At 62.7% G+C, this 15,832-nt stretch overlaps 5 protein-coding genes across 5 annotated transcripts; 2 read left to right on the top strand and 3 right to left on the bottom strand.

Annotated features, from left to right (window-relative positions):
• Nucleotides 1–227: 227 nt before the first annotated feature.
• On the bottom strand, nucleotides 228–2,454 carry JCM10292_007228 (uncharacterized protein; the record flags this gene model as incomplete). The annotated part of the gene is made up of 4 exons (XM_076648304.1): nucleotides 228–1,524; nucleotides 1,579–1,808; nucleotides 1,868–2,163; nucleotides 2,244–2,454. The coding sequence occupies 4 exons, from the start codon at nucleotides 2,452–2,454 to the stop codon at nucleotides 228–230; spliced, it is 2,034 nt and encodes a 677-aa protein (XP_076506251.1).
• A 288-nt stretch (nucleotides 2,455–2,742) lies between these two features.
• On the bottom strand, nucleotides 2,743–6,836 carry KAP114 (karyopherin KAP114; the record flags this gene model as incomplete). The annotated part of the gene is made up of 15 exons (XM_076648303.1): nucleotides 2,743–2,868; nucleotides 2,933–3,048; nucleotides 3,116–3,325; nucleotides 3,401–3,716; nucleotides 3,777–3,993; nucleotides 4,055–4,397; nucleotides 4,455–4,672; nucleotides 4,743–4,905; nucleotides 4,961–5,222; nucleotides 5,281–5,379; nucleotides 5,442–6,236; nucleotides 6,295–6,366; nucleotides 6,426–6,515; nucleotides 6,584–6,645; nucleotides 6,731–6,836. 15 exons carry the CDS (start codon nucleotides 6,834–6,836, stop codon nucleotides 2,743–2,745), a joined length of 3,195 nt encoding a protein of 1,064 aa, XP_076506250.1.
• A 369-nt stretch (nucleotides 6,837–7,205) lies between these two features.
• Nucleotides 7,206–9,517, bottom strand: JCM10292_007226 (MFS transporter; the record flags this gene model as incomplete). Its single annotated transcript, XM_076648302.1, has 9 exons — nucleotides 7,206–7,502; nucleotides 7,571–7,740; nucleotides 7,879–8,193; nucleotides 8,253–8,264; nucleotides 8,341–8,581; nucleotides 8,635–8,711; nucleotides 8,770–9,030; nucleotides 9,098–9,252; nucleotides 9,312–9,517. 9 exons carry the CDS (start codon nucleotides 9,515–9,517, stop codon nucleotides 7,206–7,208), a joined length of 1,734 nt encoding a protein of 577 aa, XP_076506249.1.
• Nucleotides 9,518–10,361: 844 nt separating this feature from the next.
• Nucleotides 10,362–13,536, top strand: JCM10292_007225 (uncharacterized protein; the record flags this gene model as incomplete). Its single annotated transcript, XM_076648301.1, has 18 exons — nucleotides 10,362–10,551; nucleotides 10,625–10,943; nucleotides 11,005–11,139; nucleotides 11,203–11,418; nucleotides 11,479–11,506; nucleotides 11,570–11,709; nucleotides 11,771–11,842; nucleotides 11,903–11,952; nucleotides 12,019–12,076; nucleotides 12,139–12,211; nucleotides 12,273–12,366; nucleotides 12,429–12,587; nucleotides 12,658–12,750; nucleotides 12,805–12,949; nucleotides 13,039–13,066; nucleotides 13,125–13,152; nucleotides 13,255–13,384; nucleotides 13,452–13,536. The coding sequence occupies 18 exons, from the start codon at nucleotides 10,362–10,364 to the stop codon at nucleotides 13,534–13,536; spliced, it is 2,043 nt and encodes a 680-aa protein (XP_076506248.1).
• Nucleotides 13,537–14,032: 496 nt separating this feature from the next.
• Nucleotides 14,033–15,337, top strand: JCM10292_007224 (uncharacterized protein; the record flags this gene model as incomplete). The annotated part of the gene is made up of 1 exon (XM_076648300.1): nucleotides 14,033–15,337. The coding sequence occupies one exon, from the start codon at nucleotides 14,033–14,035 to the stop codon at nucleotides 15,335–15,337; it is 1,305 nt and encodes a 434-aa protein (XP_076506247.1).
• Nucleotides 15,338–15,832: the final 495 nt, after the last annotated feature.

Here is a 15,832-nt window from a genome sequence, read left to right as displayed (position 1 = left end):
TTCTTCCCCAATCTGCATCCTTTCTGGCTGCCTCTTCCCACCACGTTTTGTCCTACCCGAAAATCGCCTCGTCGTCCCATCGGTGTCTTCTCGTTCCCACCTCGCCATCCCCTCTTTTCGTCGTCGTTCAGTTGCAATCGGTTCACCCGCATGTTCTCGCTCTCCTTCTCGCGATTGCTGAGCACGAGAGGGATAGAATGCCAACAGGACGATACTGGATGCGAGGGCTACGACATGGACAGAGACATGGGCGGAACAGCCATCCCGGTGGGGCGCGAAGGCGAGGGCAGTGTAGGCGGGGCGGCTAGCGGCGTCGACGCGCGCGAGACGCTCGGCGAAGGGTCATCGCGAGCCCAGAGCGAGCCGTTGCGGCGGAGTGGCGCAGCAGCAGGCGCGAAGGAAGCGGTCGTCACGACTGACCCGGTCTCGGACGCACTGTCTGGCACGACACCCGCGAGTGCCGTCATGGCGTGCTGTGTCTGCTTGACCGGGCTGATCGAGAGCGGGCCGTCGCGCCAGACGTCGAGCGCCGACTGCGGCAGAACGCGCCCGTCGAGGAGGACGAGCTTTTCGCCATGCCGCTCGAGGCTCCGCTGCTGCACCATCTCCTCGAGCGCGACGCGCGAGTAACCCTCATCGTCGTCGTCCGAGTCGCCCGTGACGCCTCCGTGCGGCGCAAACTCCGAGTAATGCAGCAGCGCGGCGTCGGGGAGGCGCTGTCCAAAGGCGTAGGCGACGCGCGAGGACGAGCGGCGCCCGCCTTGCTTCTGGTGCGCCGCCATGACCGAGTCGCGCAGCGAGGCCGAGTGGAAGAAAGAGTCGATGAGACGCTTGCGCGCGAGTGGCGCTGCGCTGGCGCGAGTCGGTCGTCCCGTCTCCGAGTCAACATCGTCCCACTCATCCACATCGTCGTCCTCTTCGTCGTCTTCCTCGTCATCCTCCGCAGCATACGACTGTCTCGCGCTCCTTCTCTTGCCGACCTTGAGTACCCTCGCGCTCGACCCCGTCAGCGCCTTTTCGAGACTCGCACGCGGCGGCAAGCCCAGCTTCTTGCGCTCCTCGGCACGCGCCCGCTCGGCCTTGCGATCCCGCTTCGGACCCTTGCGCCGCTCGCCGCTGAGCGTGTACAGCTCGAGATCGAGCTCGCCCGCTTCACCGCCGTCGAGCTCATCGTCTTCGTCATCTTCTTCGTCGGGTTCGGCGCGGCTGCGACGGCGCTTCGTCGGGTTGTCGGACCCGGTGGAAGTACCGCCAAACGTGATGCGTATGCGGGTGCCCGCACCGTTCGCCGATGCCGCGGCCGAGACAGGCGTCAGCGGCCGCTCTGGCGGCGCGTGTCCGCGGCGTGAGCGGCCATGTGAAGACGACTGGTGCGGCGGTGCTGGCGAGTCGGTGCCGCGCGCGTCGCGGCGCGAGAGAAGTGCGCCGCCACTCGTGCTGGCTGACAGGGGTGCGCCCGAGGTCGAGGAGGCGAGGTTCAAGAAATTAGACTTGCGCGGCTGATTCGGCAGGAGAGCGTCGTATCTGCACCGTAGGGATCAGCGTCGTTTCGAGAGGCATGGCTGCAGACAGACACACCTTGCGAGCCGCTCCTCCATCTCGCGGATGCGCCGCTGCCGCTCCTCCTCGGCCCGCCCTCCCGCGCTCGTCCCGGCGTAGACCCATGTCCTCCCGCGCAGCTCTTCGATCTCGTTAATCAGCTTTGAACGCTCGTGAATGAGGCGCTCCCGCTCGAGACGCGAAGCCCGCTTCTCGAGCACTTCGGGGTAGCGGTGCAAGCGGAGGTAAAAAGCGTCGGAGGTGTCGGCCTGCACGCAGAAGGGTGTCAGCACTGTCAAGAAAGGGACGGGTGTGGAGAGAGGCTTGCCTCGGCGACTCCAGCGTGACGCGCCCCTCGCGGCGGGAGGATATCCGAGTCGTCAAGTTGGCGAAATAGAGGTTTTGCGGGCGCCTGAGTTCTGATGGCTTGTTGCGGAGCGTCAGCAGAGACTGCCTCCAAGCCCGGAGGCTGTGCATTCGCGGATCCGGCGGCGGAAGTGCTGGGCGGATCAGGTTCGAGTGGAGCCGCCGCAGACAGCGGAGGGTGGTGGGTCAAGCCGGTGACTTGGCGAGTCGTGAGGAGGATGTGCGTGTTGAGTGGGAGGTATAGTACCGGACCAAGCCCTGTCCGCGGCAATCAGGGCGTGTTAAAGGCTTCATCGGCGGACAAACACTCGCTCGAGGAGGGGCACGGCGAGGCGCACCTTCGCTCTCGGCCACGCTCGCCTCGCGAGACGCCTGCTGCTGCCCGCCTAGCGAGCTGCGAGTCACACGGCGCTCTTGCTGCTTGACCGCCTGCACAGGAGCTGCCTGCGGAGGTCGCGCCTTCTTCGAACTCGGCTCGACGGGTGCGTCCTCGAGGCGTCGCTTGCCCAGTGCGACTGCGGAGGGCACCGCAGAGGCTACAGCCGACATGTCGCAGTCGTCGACTCGGCCGACGAAGCGAGGTGGGGCGGCGAATCGAGGCCAACAACTCGAGGGGGTCCTCGCAGAAGCGTCTGGCGCAGGTCTTCTCGCACAACGCCTTCTTTCGGTTCTTTGGGCGCGCTTCACAGCTTAACGTGCAGTCAAGGCGGCACAGGCGTGCGGAGACTGCCGGAAGTGGGTGTGATCGTGCCTTCGCCTTCTGCTTCACCGCATCTCGCGGAAGCGGTCATGTCGTGCCCGTCGCAGTATGGCTAGTATAGCATCCGAGACACTACGTTATGCCGACTGCAACAAACGGGTAAGGACGGCCTTCTCCTCGTCGTTAAGGAACGTCTCGGCGAGCTGCCGGAACGACGTCTGGTCCGTCTCGTACGCCTGGCGGAAGAAGCTTGAAAGGTGTGCCTGCATCGACGAGCACTGTCAATTAGCGTCAAAGCTATGGGCGAGGAGTGGGAGAAGAGCGCACAGCGAGGTCGAGGTTCCAGATCGGGTCGTCATGCAGATCCTGCTCGTCCTGCTCGTCTTCGCCGTCGTCCGAGCCCGACTGCATGTACTTGGCGAGACCGCCGTGCGACAGCATGTCTGAGTGCAACGTTGATGAGCAAGCCGTCCGTGACGAAAAGAATGACGCAGGGCACTGCAGCCTCACCAGAGAGGAAGTCGAGGTCCTGGTCGTTGCCCGCGCCAAACTCGGCGCCCTCGTCGGCCCACTCGTCGTCCTCGTCGTCCGAGACGGCATCGTCCGGCAGGCCGTCTTTGCCGTCGCCGCCGTTCTTGCCCGCGGCGGCCTGCTGCGCGTCTTGCAGCAGGAGCTTGAGCGCTTTGGCTGGGAACGGGATGGGTTGGAACTGATCCGGGTCTGGAAGGGGCGGCCAGTCAGTATCTTTCCAGCGCAACTGGGCTGCATAACGGCAAGACGAGAGGCGGGACGCACTGGCCTTCGCGCGTGCGCGAGTCATGATGCGGTTCGCGGTGGCCGCAGTGACGATCATGTCGCCCTTGACCTGCACCTGCTGCAAGCTCGCGCGGCTCGCTGCCGCGCTGTACAGCTGTGCGAGCGCGACCGAGCTGACCTTCTGGTTCCAGTAGCCCTGGAAGTCGGGCGAGTAGTCGCACCACGACGAGAGAAGCACCTCGAGTGCAGCTCGAGGCGGTTGCGACGTGCCGGTCGGGACCGTGAGGGATTCGAGGAGCGAGAGGACCGTGTCGAGCTGCTGGTGGATGAGGTAGGCGAATGGCAAGACAAGGCTCTGCGTTTGCAAATGCGTCAGTCGCCCCTTCGATCTTGGCAACTGTGCTACAGCGCGCACCTGAGTAAACATGGCGGTCTGAGCGGTGGCGAGACGGGTCACGAAGGCTTGGAGCAGATCGGGCAGTACGGGGCCGATCGACGAGCCGGCTTTCCGCACAAGGTGGATGACGAGGTCGCCAACGAAGAGGCCGCCCGACTCGGACTCGGATGGTTGGAGAAGCTTGGCGACCTGCGCGAGGACGAGCTCGAGGCCGGACTGCCCTGATGCAGCGCGCCTACAGGAGCGTCAGGATTAGTTTGGGGAAAGATTGTACCTTTAACGACAGCAGGACTGACCATGACAGCAGCTGGTCGACGTCCTTGCGAATGACGGTTGTCACGACATCAAGGCCAGTCTGGATGATATCGCGGTCCTCCGTCGTCGTGAGCATCTCAAACAGAATGTCGGCGATGCGGGCGAAGGCCCCTGCCGGGAGCGGAGTAGGGAAGCGGGAGAAGATGCTGTTCGAGATGTCGAGGGCAGCGGCGGCGCGAATGGAGGAAGGATCGGAGCGGATCTCGGTCATGGTCGACACGAGAGCGGGAAGCGCCTCGTTTTGCAGCGAAGACTGAACGATGGGCGAGGGCGACGCGGAAAGGGAGGCGAAGAGGTCCGCAATGGAGGATCCGAGGAGAGGGTCTGGGGCGTATAGCAGGTCAGACTGGGCAGGTCAGGCTATCACGCATGGCGGCGCACCTTCAGGCGTGGCAAACCAGGTCTCGAGCACAGTCTTTATCAGCGCAGAGCAAGTGTACTGGTCCATGACGGCGCCGCCAGCCTTGAGCGACGACTGGATGGCATCGAGAACCAGGACGAGAGTGTTGTCGCTCGTCTGCGGGAGCAACGGCAAGAGCTTGCTGAGTGATGCGGCCGCTTGTGCCGGCTCGACATTCTCCTTGAGGTGGCGGAAGAAGCTGTCGTGCGTACATATGATCGCTGTCAGCCAGTGGGACAAGCTTCGAAGGCTGAGCGAGATCTGCGCACTTAGTCAAAGCGCGCACAGCCGAAACCTTGACCGGCACACCAGCTTCTGCCGAGTCGAGCACCTGGATTGCCGCGCCGAGATACTGCCGAGCGAGCTGCTCCGGAAGCACCTCGGCGAACTGGCTGGCGAAGACAAATGCGCGGCCTTGCAAGAATGGCAGATCTGTAGCAAGGCGGAGTCAGCGCCCAAGCGACTTCGAGGCGGGTTGACGACGCACCGCTGGCCGTGAGATAAGTCATCACGACGCCCTGGAAGACGCCCTCGAGGCCAAACTTTGCGCTCTTCTGCTCTGCCGCACGCTCCTGAACATGCTCGATGAGATCTTCCGAGATGGCGCCAATGACGGCGAGTGCGCTCTCGTAGCCCTTCCACCAGTCTTCGTCGCCCTGCGAGCGAAGCTGGTCCGCTGCTCGCGCAGAGGCCTCAAAAGCGGATTGGAGAGCGGCGAGGCCCGAGTCGCCAAAGGTCTCGACAAAGCTCTGCAAAGTGGACGAGGCATCAGCGGCGATTTGTGAGCAGAAAGCTGTGATCAAGCACCTGAGCCATGTCGAGCGCCGCAGATCGCACGTTGTACGAGACCATTTCGTCGTCTTCGTCCGCAACGAACGCATTGGGGTCCGCCGCCCAGCTTTCCTCCTGACGCCGAGCGAGAGCGCGAGTCAGTTTCCCGCCGCCTGATGAATCGGCAAGATACGCACATCGTCCGTTGTCATCTTGGCGAACTCCATTGCCTTGCCGAGGAAGTCGCCCAGCGCCTGAGTCGGCTTACTTCCGTCGAGGAAGAGCGAGCGGACAGCCTTTCGGCGCGCAGCCTGGGCGACAAAGTCGATCACGGTCGAGACGAGTGTGCCCAGGTCGGTCGAGACGTCCGAGTCCTCCTCGCCGCCGCCGGACGTGGGAGGGCCGAAGTCGGCTGAGTTGGAGAGAGAGGCGGCGGTGTAGACGGGGAGGAGGGTACTGAGGTGGGTGTTGGCGACGGCGAGGTATTGCGGCAGGGAGGTCTTGAGCGTTGAAGGAAACGAGTTAAGGATAATTTCGAGCGACTGGAATACGGCAGTGCGGACGGCGATGTTGTCCCATGACTCGGCGCTGCTGAGCTCGCTGCCAACGTCGATGCTGAGCAGCTGCTGGAAGGCATCGAGCCACTGCGGGAGGATTTCGCCGATTGCCGATTTGACGGCATCGGGATACTCGTCCTTGACGGTGAACAGAGTCATAACGCAATTGCGGAAGATGAGGACGGCCCGAGCCCGTGTCGATGGCCCATACACTTGCGGCGCGCCTAGGATCGCCAGCAGTGTCGGCAGCATGTCGCGAGCGACGGGCAGGAGCTGGTCCTCAGTCAGACTGATGCTGACAAAGTCGCTCATAGCGCGCATGCCGCCTTCGACGGCATCAGTCGAAGACGAGCGGATGAGGGCGAGGAGCTGGTCGAGGAGGGTGGACCAGTCTTCCGGCCAGTCGGGTTGCGCAATCAGCGAGACGATGTTGGCCTGTATGCGGTACTGTCAGATCTTTTCCCGAGAGCTCATGAGGATGAGCGCGACTTACGCAAGCCAGCCTGATCTTCCGGACCGGATCCGCGAGTCCGGCAAAGACGACCTCTCGTACCTGCGCTTTGACCTGCGCGCAACCATGATAGTCAGCTGGGCAGCTCTCACTTGGCTGCAGAAGGAACGTACCTCGGGCGTGGTTGCTTCGGCGCCCTGGAAGGACTGGAAGAACGGCGACCAGTGCTCCTTGACATACTTCTTGAGAGCAAAGCTGGCGGCCTGGACAACGCAGTCAAAGCTTGTCAGCGCTTCACATGCCGCCTCAGGCCCCGCAAGAGCGTGTGCACCTGTCGCCAAGGCACCTCGACCTCCTGTGCCGTCGCAAGTCGCGCCAGCCCGAGTGCTGTCTCTGCGGGGGCAGACACGCATGAGCAAGGTCGGTTTAGCTGCCAGTAGGTTCGGCACCCGACAAGCCCGTCTCGACTCGTACGCACCTGAAGAGCGGCAAGCTTGGGCCAGAGCCAGCTCGGCCTGCATGCGCGTTGACGGGTCCGCCGCGAGCGTGCTTTGCAGCAGTTGCAGCAGCTGAGCCGCATCCATCCTGAGCGAGCTCAAAAACGCGTTCAAAGCGATGAAGCGATGAAGTGAGCGCGACGAGGCGCGACAACGACGACGAAGGCGGTGCAGACCGGCGAAGCTCTCTCTTGCGGGACTTTACGCAGGAACCTGACTGTGCACAAACACACGCGTGGCAAGGATTGTGCAATGCATGCTAATCTCCGTGAACTACGAGAGTCGAACATTTCGACAGGTGAAAGTGCAGAATCGGTCTATGGGCCCGAAGCGGGCATAGTCTAATGCGTACGTAGGGGTATGTCTATGTGTTGAAGGAATGTAACATCAAGGAGTAGACGACAGTGTCATTGAAAGACGCAGAGTAGTGCGATGACCTTCTCAACCTCGTCCTCCTTACTCGCCCCGCTTCTCCGCCTCAGCCGCCTTCTCCTCGTCGAGCACCCCCTCCCGACGCTCGCGCTCGCGCTCCTCCCTGCGCGACTCGACCTGCGCCAAGTCGAGCTGCTGGACGTCGGCTGCCTCCTCCTCCTCGCGCGTAAGCGGGCGCTCGAGCGCCTCGCCCGCCTTGGCGGGCGCCGGAGCGGGGGCAGCGGGCTTGTGGCCCGGTGCAAAGGAAGAGTTGCGCCGGATGTATGCGCCGTAGCGGTAGAAGAGGAAAGGAACCGGGGCGAGGAGGAGCGCGACGAAGGCCTGCGAGTGCCACCATTCTGGGTCAGTTCAAGCTGCTAAGTTGACGAGCTGCCACACTGCGTACGTACAAAGAGGGTCAGAGCCCACTGAGTGCCCATGCCTTCGAACATGTCGCGAACGAAGAGCGGGAAGGCGAAGCCGAACAGCGATCGCAAGACGGCATTTGCGGCAAGCGCCGACGCCGCCAAGATGAGATACGCATCGATGTGGTAGTTCATCATCGACAAGAAGCACGCCACTGCAAGAAGACGACGAGCAGAGACGAGTCAGCGAGATCAGGAGTGGCCGGCGCAGTCAGCGAGAGCAGGAGTGGCCGGCGCAGTCGGCGAGATCAGGAGTGGCCGGCGCATCAACGCATGGCGGAAAGGCGACGCACCCATGCCGAAGCCGAAGAAGGCGCTCGCAACGAGACTGCAGCTCCAGTGGACCTGCGGCAGGGTAGCCCAGGCGAACCAGAAGAGCGACACTGGTAGGACGGCGCCGCCAACGCAGCACAGCGGGAGCCGAGCCTCGGGCGGGAGCGAGCCGCCATTGGCGATGAGCTTCTTGACGTAACGCTTGTTGTCGTACACGTTGGTGAGGACGGCGCCGACCATGCCGATTCCGATGGGAATGAACGCCAGACCGCCGATGCCGGGCGACCACCCTCGCTCTTGCTGGTAAACAATAGCGAACGCGCCAAAGAATCCGTCTGGTATGTATGGCAACGTCAGTGAAGTCTAGGAGAATGAATGCAGCAGCGAGACTCACAGAGAACGCCGTCTGAAGAGAAGAGAGACGGTTTAGTTAGCCAGCTTCTCGCACACACCGAGGCGGAGGCGGGGCGGAAGCGACGCACAGATAAATGCGGCGTAGATCGCAAAGAGCAGCACAATGACCTCCTTGAACAGGAGGACGAACGGCCGCAGCAGCGCAGCCTTCATCTTGACAGCGAACGGCGCCGAGAACATTGGGTGGAGGTCGTACATCGAGCGGTGGACCATGCCCGTCTCCTTGGTGAGCTGCGCGGCGCGCTTGCGCAGGAGAACAGGCGCGTAGGTCTCGGGGGTCATGCAGCCGAGGATCCACATGACGAAGGCCTGTTGGAGAAAAGGTCAGGGGCGGATCCGCTACGGCGCAGGGAAAAGCTCACGAAGATCATCAGGATCCAAAACAGCCAGCGCCAGCTGACGTTCTCGCCGACGAAGCCACCGACAATCGGGCCGAGAACTGCGGAAAAGGGCCGAGTCAGGAGGGAGTTGTACGATGAGGGACGCGAGAAACACACCTGGACCAGCGAAAGGCGCCAGCGCAAAGAGCGACATCGCAAGGGCTCGATCTTGCGCGCTGAACAAGTCGGCAATGACGCCGCCACTGTTTGTGAGCGGGCTCGAGCCGAAGAAGCCGGCGAGGAAGCGGCAGACAAGGAGCGTCTCGATGTTCTTGGCGAGAGCGCAGGGAAGTGCGAAGAGGGCGAAGAGGAAATAGGTGCAGATGAAGACGGGTCGACGTCCCCACTGCTCGGAGAATGGTGCCCAGAGAAGCGGACCTGCGGAAACGCCGGGTCAGAACCTGCACTTTGCCTTTCTCAGATGCCTGCGTCGGTGCCACCGTACCGAGTGCGAAGCCGAGCACATAGATCGACAATCCGAGGGTGATGACAACCGTGTCCTCCTTGAAGTAAGCCACGAGGTCCCGAAGCCCGCCCGAATACACCGACGAGCCAAAGGCGATGCAAAGCGTCGAAACACCAGCGTTGGCGGTGATGAGCCTGCAGAAGTCGGATGCGTCAGCAGGCGTGAGAAGGCTCACGAGCGGCGGCGGGCGTACCACTTTGTGCGTGGCGACCAGTTCTGCGGGTTCGTCTTGTCGTTCTCGAGGTACTTGACGATCAGCGGCGACGCCTCTGTGCCTTCGCCGTCGTACGGGGAGACGTGCCCCTTCTCAGCCATGTCGGCTCCGTCGGCAGACTTGTTGCCGGAAGGAGTCGGCGAGCCGTGCAGCGTCGAGGTGGGGCTGAGCGGCGCGTCCGTCATGGTAACGCCACTTGCAAGCGCGTCAAGCAAGCAGGATGCGGTCGGAGGAGGAGGAGCGAAGCGAGTAGTGGAAGGGAAGCCGCGCTTGTCGAGCGTCCGCCCGTCTGCCGAAAATGCAGCCCGGAGACGGCCAAGTCCCCGACGGCCCGTGCAGCACGACTTGAGCACGGCACCACCTTCTCCGTGCCCGATGCTACGGCAGTCACGATCGTACGCATGCCAGGCAGACCTTCTTAATGGCGCATCCGCTCTGCCGTCCGCATCGCCACTCGAAGCCAACCGGGATGGCCTCGGGCCGGGTGTCTCAGCGCGAACGCAGGGGGAAACAAAGGCGACAAGAGTGAAGGAGTCCTTCCTGACCTCCAGCTGTGGGAGCTGTTAAAGTGTACAGCGGTTTGCAACTCCTTTTGACCCGCGGGGATCACTAGCATGACTCCGAGTGCAGCGACGGCAATTCGTGGGCTGCTCGCAGCGTGAGACGGAGGGCGCACGCACAGGACGCGCTCCCCCTCGACACGGCGCGCTCGCAGGAAGTCGAGCAGAGACTTGCTCGTGCACAGCAGATCAGTCACGCAGCACACGCACAGTGACCGCCTCGCTCGACCACTTGGCCTCGGTCTTCGCGCTCGCTTGGCCTGAGCCAACTTAAGGCCTCTCACTCCCACCTCGCCCCGCCGCCGCGAGCGCGAGTCGACAGTCTAGCAACAAGCAGCACTCGTATTCGAGTCGTGGACAGGCAGTTCTCGCTTGCCTAGACGCGCGCACGCTCTCTGCGATCCCTAGTCCCCCTCCCATCCCTCGTTGCGGGAACCCCGTCGACCCGCACGCCCCGCTCGAACCAGCGATGGACAAGTCGCCGTCGCCTAGTTCATACGAGCACGACGACGCAGACGCGTACCCGCGCCGCCCGCGCTCGCGCCTCACGCAGAGCATCAGCGCCATGTTTCCCTCCGCCGACTCGTCGGAATCGACCCTCTCGTCCGGCCACAAGCGCGACTCGTTCTCGCGCGACCAGCTCGACCCGGCTGCTTATGGTACGTCGATCCCCCATGGAACAGCGATCTGGCCCGAACGCGTCGACTGACCTGGCACTCACCCTTCTCACAGGCGTGCTGACCGGTCAGGTCGGCGGCTCATTCGGCCCCTTCCCCCGCTCGTCGACCTTTACCGGTCGCCCAGCTGCCTACTCGCACCGCGACAGCATGACCTCGTCTTCGATCGGGCTGGATCCCGTCGCCGTGCCCTACGGCGGTGCCGAGTCGCCGCGCTTCACCGACGAGGACGGGTTCGCTGGCTCGGGCTACACGAGCCCGCGCATGGCCAACAGCGCATCGAGGCAGAGTGTGTCGAGGCTCGAGGGGATTGCTGGTGGTGGGGCCGGGGCGTCGCTGTTGTGGGAGAAGGAGCCGGACGACTTCCTTCACGAGTGCGCTTTCACCCAGCTTCCTTCGTTCGTTGCACACCAGTTGACGCTCACATGTCTGCAGCCCGGATCCCGCGCTTGACAAGGTCATGGACAAGCATACGAGCAAGTGGGGCTTTGTCGCGCTGCTCAACACTGCTGCTCTCTTCGTCGTCGTCATCGTTCTCGTCGGGCTCTTCGCCGGCTGGCCCATCTACCGGTACGTTTGCACGAGCTGAGTTGTCTGACTCACGCACAAACTGACCGAGTCTGCGATACGCAGCTACGCCATTGACGGCTCTTGGGGCTCGTACGCGATGAACACGATTACGAACTCGTCGGGTCAGGTACCACAGATCCCGAACTTACCCACGCTCATCGACGAGACGACGCCGCTCGATGCGTACAAGCGCACCGGATTCGACGGCGAGGAGTACGAGCTAGCGTTCTCGGACGAGTTCAACACGGACGGCCGGACATTCTGGCCGGGTGACGACCCGTACGCACTTCTTCACAGCTTGCCCTCACCCAATGAGAGATTGACCAGTGATCCCCGCAGCTATTGGGAGGCTGTTGACCTTCACTACGTGCGCCTTTCCGGTTATCTCGCTCTTCGCCGAACCTAACCCGCTTGCTTCGCTCGAGCGCAGTGGGCGACGACCGATCTCGAGTGGTACGACCCTGACGCGATCACGACCAAGGACGGCAATCTCGTCATTACGATGACCGAGGAGCCGTGGAACAACTTGAACTTCCGCTCGGGCATGCTGCAGAGCTGGAACAAGCTTTGGTGCGTTCTCCCCAGTGTCTTGTACTCATTGTAAACAGAACTGACATGCGCGTGTGGGCAGCTTCACGGGAGGATACATCGAGGTCAACCTTTCGCTTCCGGGTGTACCGACTGCGCAGGGCTACTGGCCTGGGTACGTCCCGCAACACCGCTGCCATACTTGCACAACATGCTCACGCACCTGTGTCACCAGTGTGTGGACCTTCGGCAACCTCGGCCGTGCGGGTTACGGTGCCTCGAACGGTGCGTCCTGCCTTGCTTGTCCCTCGCCTCGTCCCTAGGCTGACACTGCTTCGCACGATGCTGCAGACGGTTTGTGGCCGTACACGTACACCGAGTGCGATGTGGGCACCTTGCCGAACCAGACGTACGCTGGGCCCGCCCGCGCGCCTCGAGCAACTATCGAAACTAATCTGTCCGGTCGCGCAGCTGGCCGAACGGCACCGACCCCTACTCGGCGAAGCACGACGGCGACCCCGACTACGGAGGGGAGCTCTCCTACGTATGCCGTTTCGCATGTGTTGCCCACGCATCGCTCGACTGACGCTTCAACCCACTCTTAGCTCGTCGGCCAGCGTCTCTCCGCTTGCACATGCCCCAGCGACGCCAGCGAGCACCCGGGCCCGTCGGTCAAGGTCGGTCGCGGTGCTCCTGAAAGTGCGTTGCCTCCATCTCCCTGGCTCGAGCATACGAATTGTCCTGACTCGCTGGCTCTACAGTCGATATTCTCGAAGGTCAGATCGCGCCGAACGGTCGTCAGGGCTCGGCTTCGCAGTCGATTCAGATGGCACCGATGGATGCGCACTACCTCTGGCGCAATGATACGGAGGAAGCGAACCCTGGATTGATCGTCTGGAACTCGTCCATTACGACCCAGAGTACGTCGACGAGTCTGTTCGTTTAGATTCAATTGGCTACATGGGCTCTAACGCTGCTCTCGTTTCACAGACATCTGGAAGGGCTCCATCTCGCAGGAGTCGGCGTCGCTCAACACGATCACTGATGCGACTTCGTTCGACGGCAAGGGCTACACGACCTATGGTATGTCATTCGTCTCTAGTGAGCGCGGACGCACACTGACATCCTCATGCGCAGGTTACGAGTACGACCCGGGTGCAGACGGCCGTATCACCTGGGCCATCAACGGGTCGCAAACGTGGCAGCTCAATGCCAACGCCATGCCGCCGCGTGACGATGTCCAGATCGGTCAGCGCCTCGTTAGTGTTGAGCCGATGTACATGTGCGTTGCGAGCATCAGTCGATCGACCTTTGCGTACTGGTGATTGAGGAGCTGCAGCTAATCTCGTTGCGGGTTCTCCTGAACTGCAGCATCTTCAACCTGGCCATTTCGACCAAGGTACGTGTTCTTGCCAAGACTATCACGATGCTGGAGACTGACGCTCGCGATCTCGCAGTTCCAACAACCCGAGTGGGGCAAGCTCGGTGCGTCTCGTTTCGGCAGCCTGCAAGAAGACGGCCTTCCGCGGTTGGCCGCGTGTTACTCGGATGCTTGCAAGACTGACGCTGGTCGCTTCATTCTTGCAGAGTTCCCGGGTCACCTCCGCATCGACTACGTTCGCGTGTACCAGAAGAAGGGACAGAAGAGCATCACGTGCGACCCGAAGGACTACCCGACGAGCGAGTACATCAACAACCACATGGATCTCTACACCAAGTGCGTTGCTCCCGTTTTCCACGCTGTCCGGCCCCATTTCTGACCATCCGACCAATGCCTACTCCAGCCCCAACCTCACGACCTACAAGCAGGCGATGGAGCTCAACCCGAATTTCACCATGCCGCGCAACCGCTTGACCTCGGACTGCTAAGGGCGCGTGCGGTCCTCGCTTGCCCTCCCCCCCTTCCTTGTTCCGCCATTCCGCTGTCCCCTCCTGTTACACCGTCTTCCCCGTTCACGTCTCTCCCTCGATCACGTCTTGTACTCCGCTGCATTCCAACAGACACTTGAGAGCTTCGTCGATCGGCGCGTCGTCTTCGCGAGCGGCCTGAGGTGCTGCCGTGAGCTGTCGGAGGCGCCATTCCGCTCATCTGTGCCAGTTTCAGTGTCGACAAACCCCACACCTTTTGAGCAAGCCCCGGCGAATCAGGCCAGTACGTTTCGGGTCAGGTCAACGTTCTGTCGTCGGCGGCGAGCAAAGTCAACCTGCGTCCATTCGCTGCACTGCTCGAACCGCGCTTTGACCGCGTCAGCAGCTTCACAGACGCCCTCTAAAGACCGTGAGTGGTCTCTGGCGGTCACGAGCGCGACGCGAGCTGACCGGCGTCTTCATCGCTCTCTCGGTCTTTGATCGGGCTGTGCAGACCATGTCGTTCGGGCAGATCCCGTTCCTGCCGCTCGTCGACGCGCCAGCAAGCCAGCTACCGTCTGAGCTACTCCCCGCCCTCGCTCGTATCGTTCCCGTCCTCGTCCCCTCGTCCCTCGCCGAATCGACCTTGGCCGCTCTCCCTCGCAATGCCGAGTACTTCATCCTCGATGACTCGAGCTTGGCCGTCGACGACGCAGTGAAGCTGCTCGACAAGGGCGCCCGCCGCATCGTCTCGAAGAACCCGGCCCTCCTCACCCTCGTCTCGGCAGATCGCCTCGTCCTGCACCTCGACAAGCCCGATGCCGCCCTGCTCGCCAGCCCCGAGCTCGTCTCGAGCATCTCCGGCGTTCTGCTCGAGACCGAGACGTTCCTCGAAGACGAGCTCAAGCCGCTGCGAACAGCGCTCAAGGCCGCCGAGGGGCGACCGCGGGATCTCTTTGTGCTGTCGGCGTCGCGGTCACGGGAAAAGGTGCTGAAGCAGCCGTCGGCGTTCAAGCTCATGGCCAAGTCGGTCAACGGGACGTGCTGCATCCCGACCTCGTTCCTCTCCACGTCGTTGGGCAACCTCTCGATTCCGCACCCCGACGACGGACACCTCAGCCTCGCCTCACTCTATACTTCTGCCCTCCGTTCTGACCGCCCCGACGGCCTCTTCGTCACTGTCCCCATCTCGACCACTTCCGTCACGACCCCGCTCGGCGTCGTCTACTCTTCGACGGAGTCGATCGCGCACTCGATCCTGTCGGGCGACGCCGTCTACTACTCGCGCTCGCGCAACGGCCTGTGGCGCAAGGGCGCGACGTCGGGCGCGATGCAGCGGGTGGAGCGCATCCGGGTCGACTGCGACTACGACGCGCTCGAGTTCAGCGTCGTCGAGTCGGGCCCGAACGGCGAGAAGGAGGGCTTCTGCCACGTCCCGACGCAGACGTCGTGCTTTGGCGGGATTGCCGGGCTCGCAGAGCTCGAGTCGACGCTCAAGAAGCGCATGGTCGAGGCACCCGCAGGGTCGTACACCAAGCGGCTCTTTGACGAGCCCAAGCTGTTGCGCGCCAAGATCATGGAGGAGGCGGGCGAGGTGTGCGACGCCGAGACCAAGGACGACCTCGCGGGCGAGGTGGCCGACCTGCTGTACTTCACGCTCACGCGCGCCGTGAGCCAGGGCGTCTCGCTCAAGGACGTGCAGGAGGTGCTCGAGAAGCGCAGCCTCAAGGTAACGCGGCGCAAGGGGGACGCCAAGCCCGAGTGGATCGACAAGCTCGGGCTGAGCACCTCGCAGGCGGTCGGGGTAGAGGGGCAGAAGTAGAGCAGCACAGCATTGTAGCGTATTGCATTGCGGGTTCGGGGTGCTCTGCGCGGGTGAGACGGCAAATGCACTGCACAGGTTGTCGAGCGTGTGACAGACTCGTGTCCGCCTCGACGCAGCGCTTGTCGGGTATCAGTCAGCACTTGGAAGGGCTGCACCCCGAGTTTTGGAAAGGGCAGCACGACGCTCGCCATTGATTCCGAGGCTGTCAAGCATGCTCACGGTGAGCAGAGCACTGCGATCATCACGATCGCTGGGAGCGGACCCTCGTAGCCAGGCGCGAGAGCGAGGGAGACGAGAAACCAGCATTCAATTGAAGACGGCAAACAGCAGCGAGAGGCATCTGCTGAATGTGGCTCGAAGTCACAACCACAGGAAGCGTCCATGGGCCAGGCTGCCCGCCAGAGGGCACTGCGATGAGCACGACTTGTCTCCGGAGAGGAGGACGAGGAGAAGCGACAGGAAACACCCCGGTGGGCTGGCGAAAGCGGGAGT

The sequence above is a fragment of the Rhodotorula paludigena genome (genome assembly GCF_050403205.1).
Source record: "Rhodotorula paludigena JCM10292 DNA, Rt_paludigena_JCM10292v1_ctg14, whole genome shotgun sequence".
Lineage (NCBI taxonomy): Eukaryota > Fungi > Basidiomycota > Microbotryomycetes > Sporidiobolales > Sporidiobolaceae > Rhodotorula > Rhodotorula paludigena.
The sequence above is the reverse complement of the archived record's forward strand: the minus strand, read 5'-3'. Positions and strand labels throughout refer to the sequence as shown.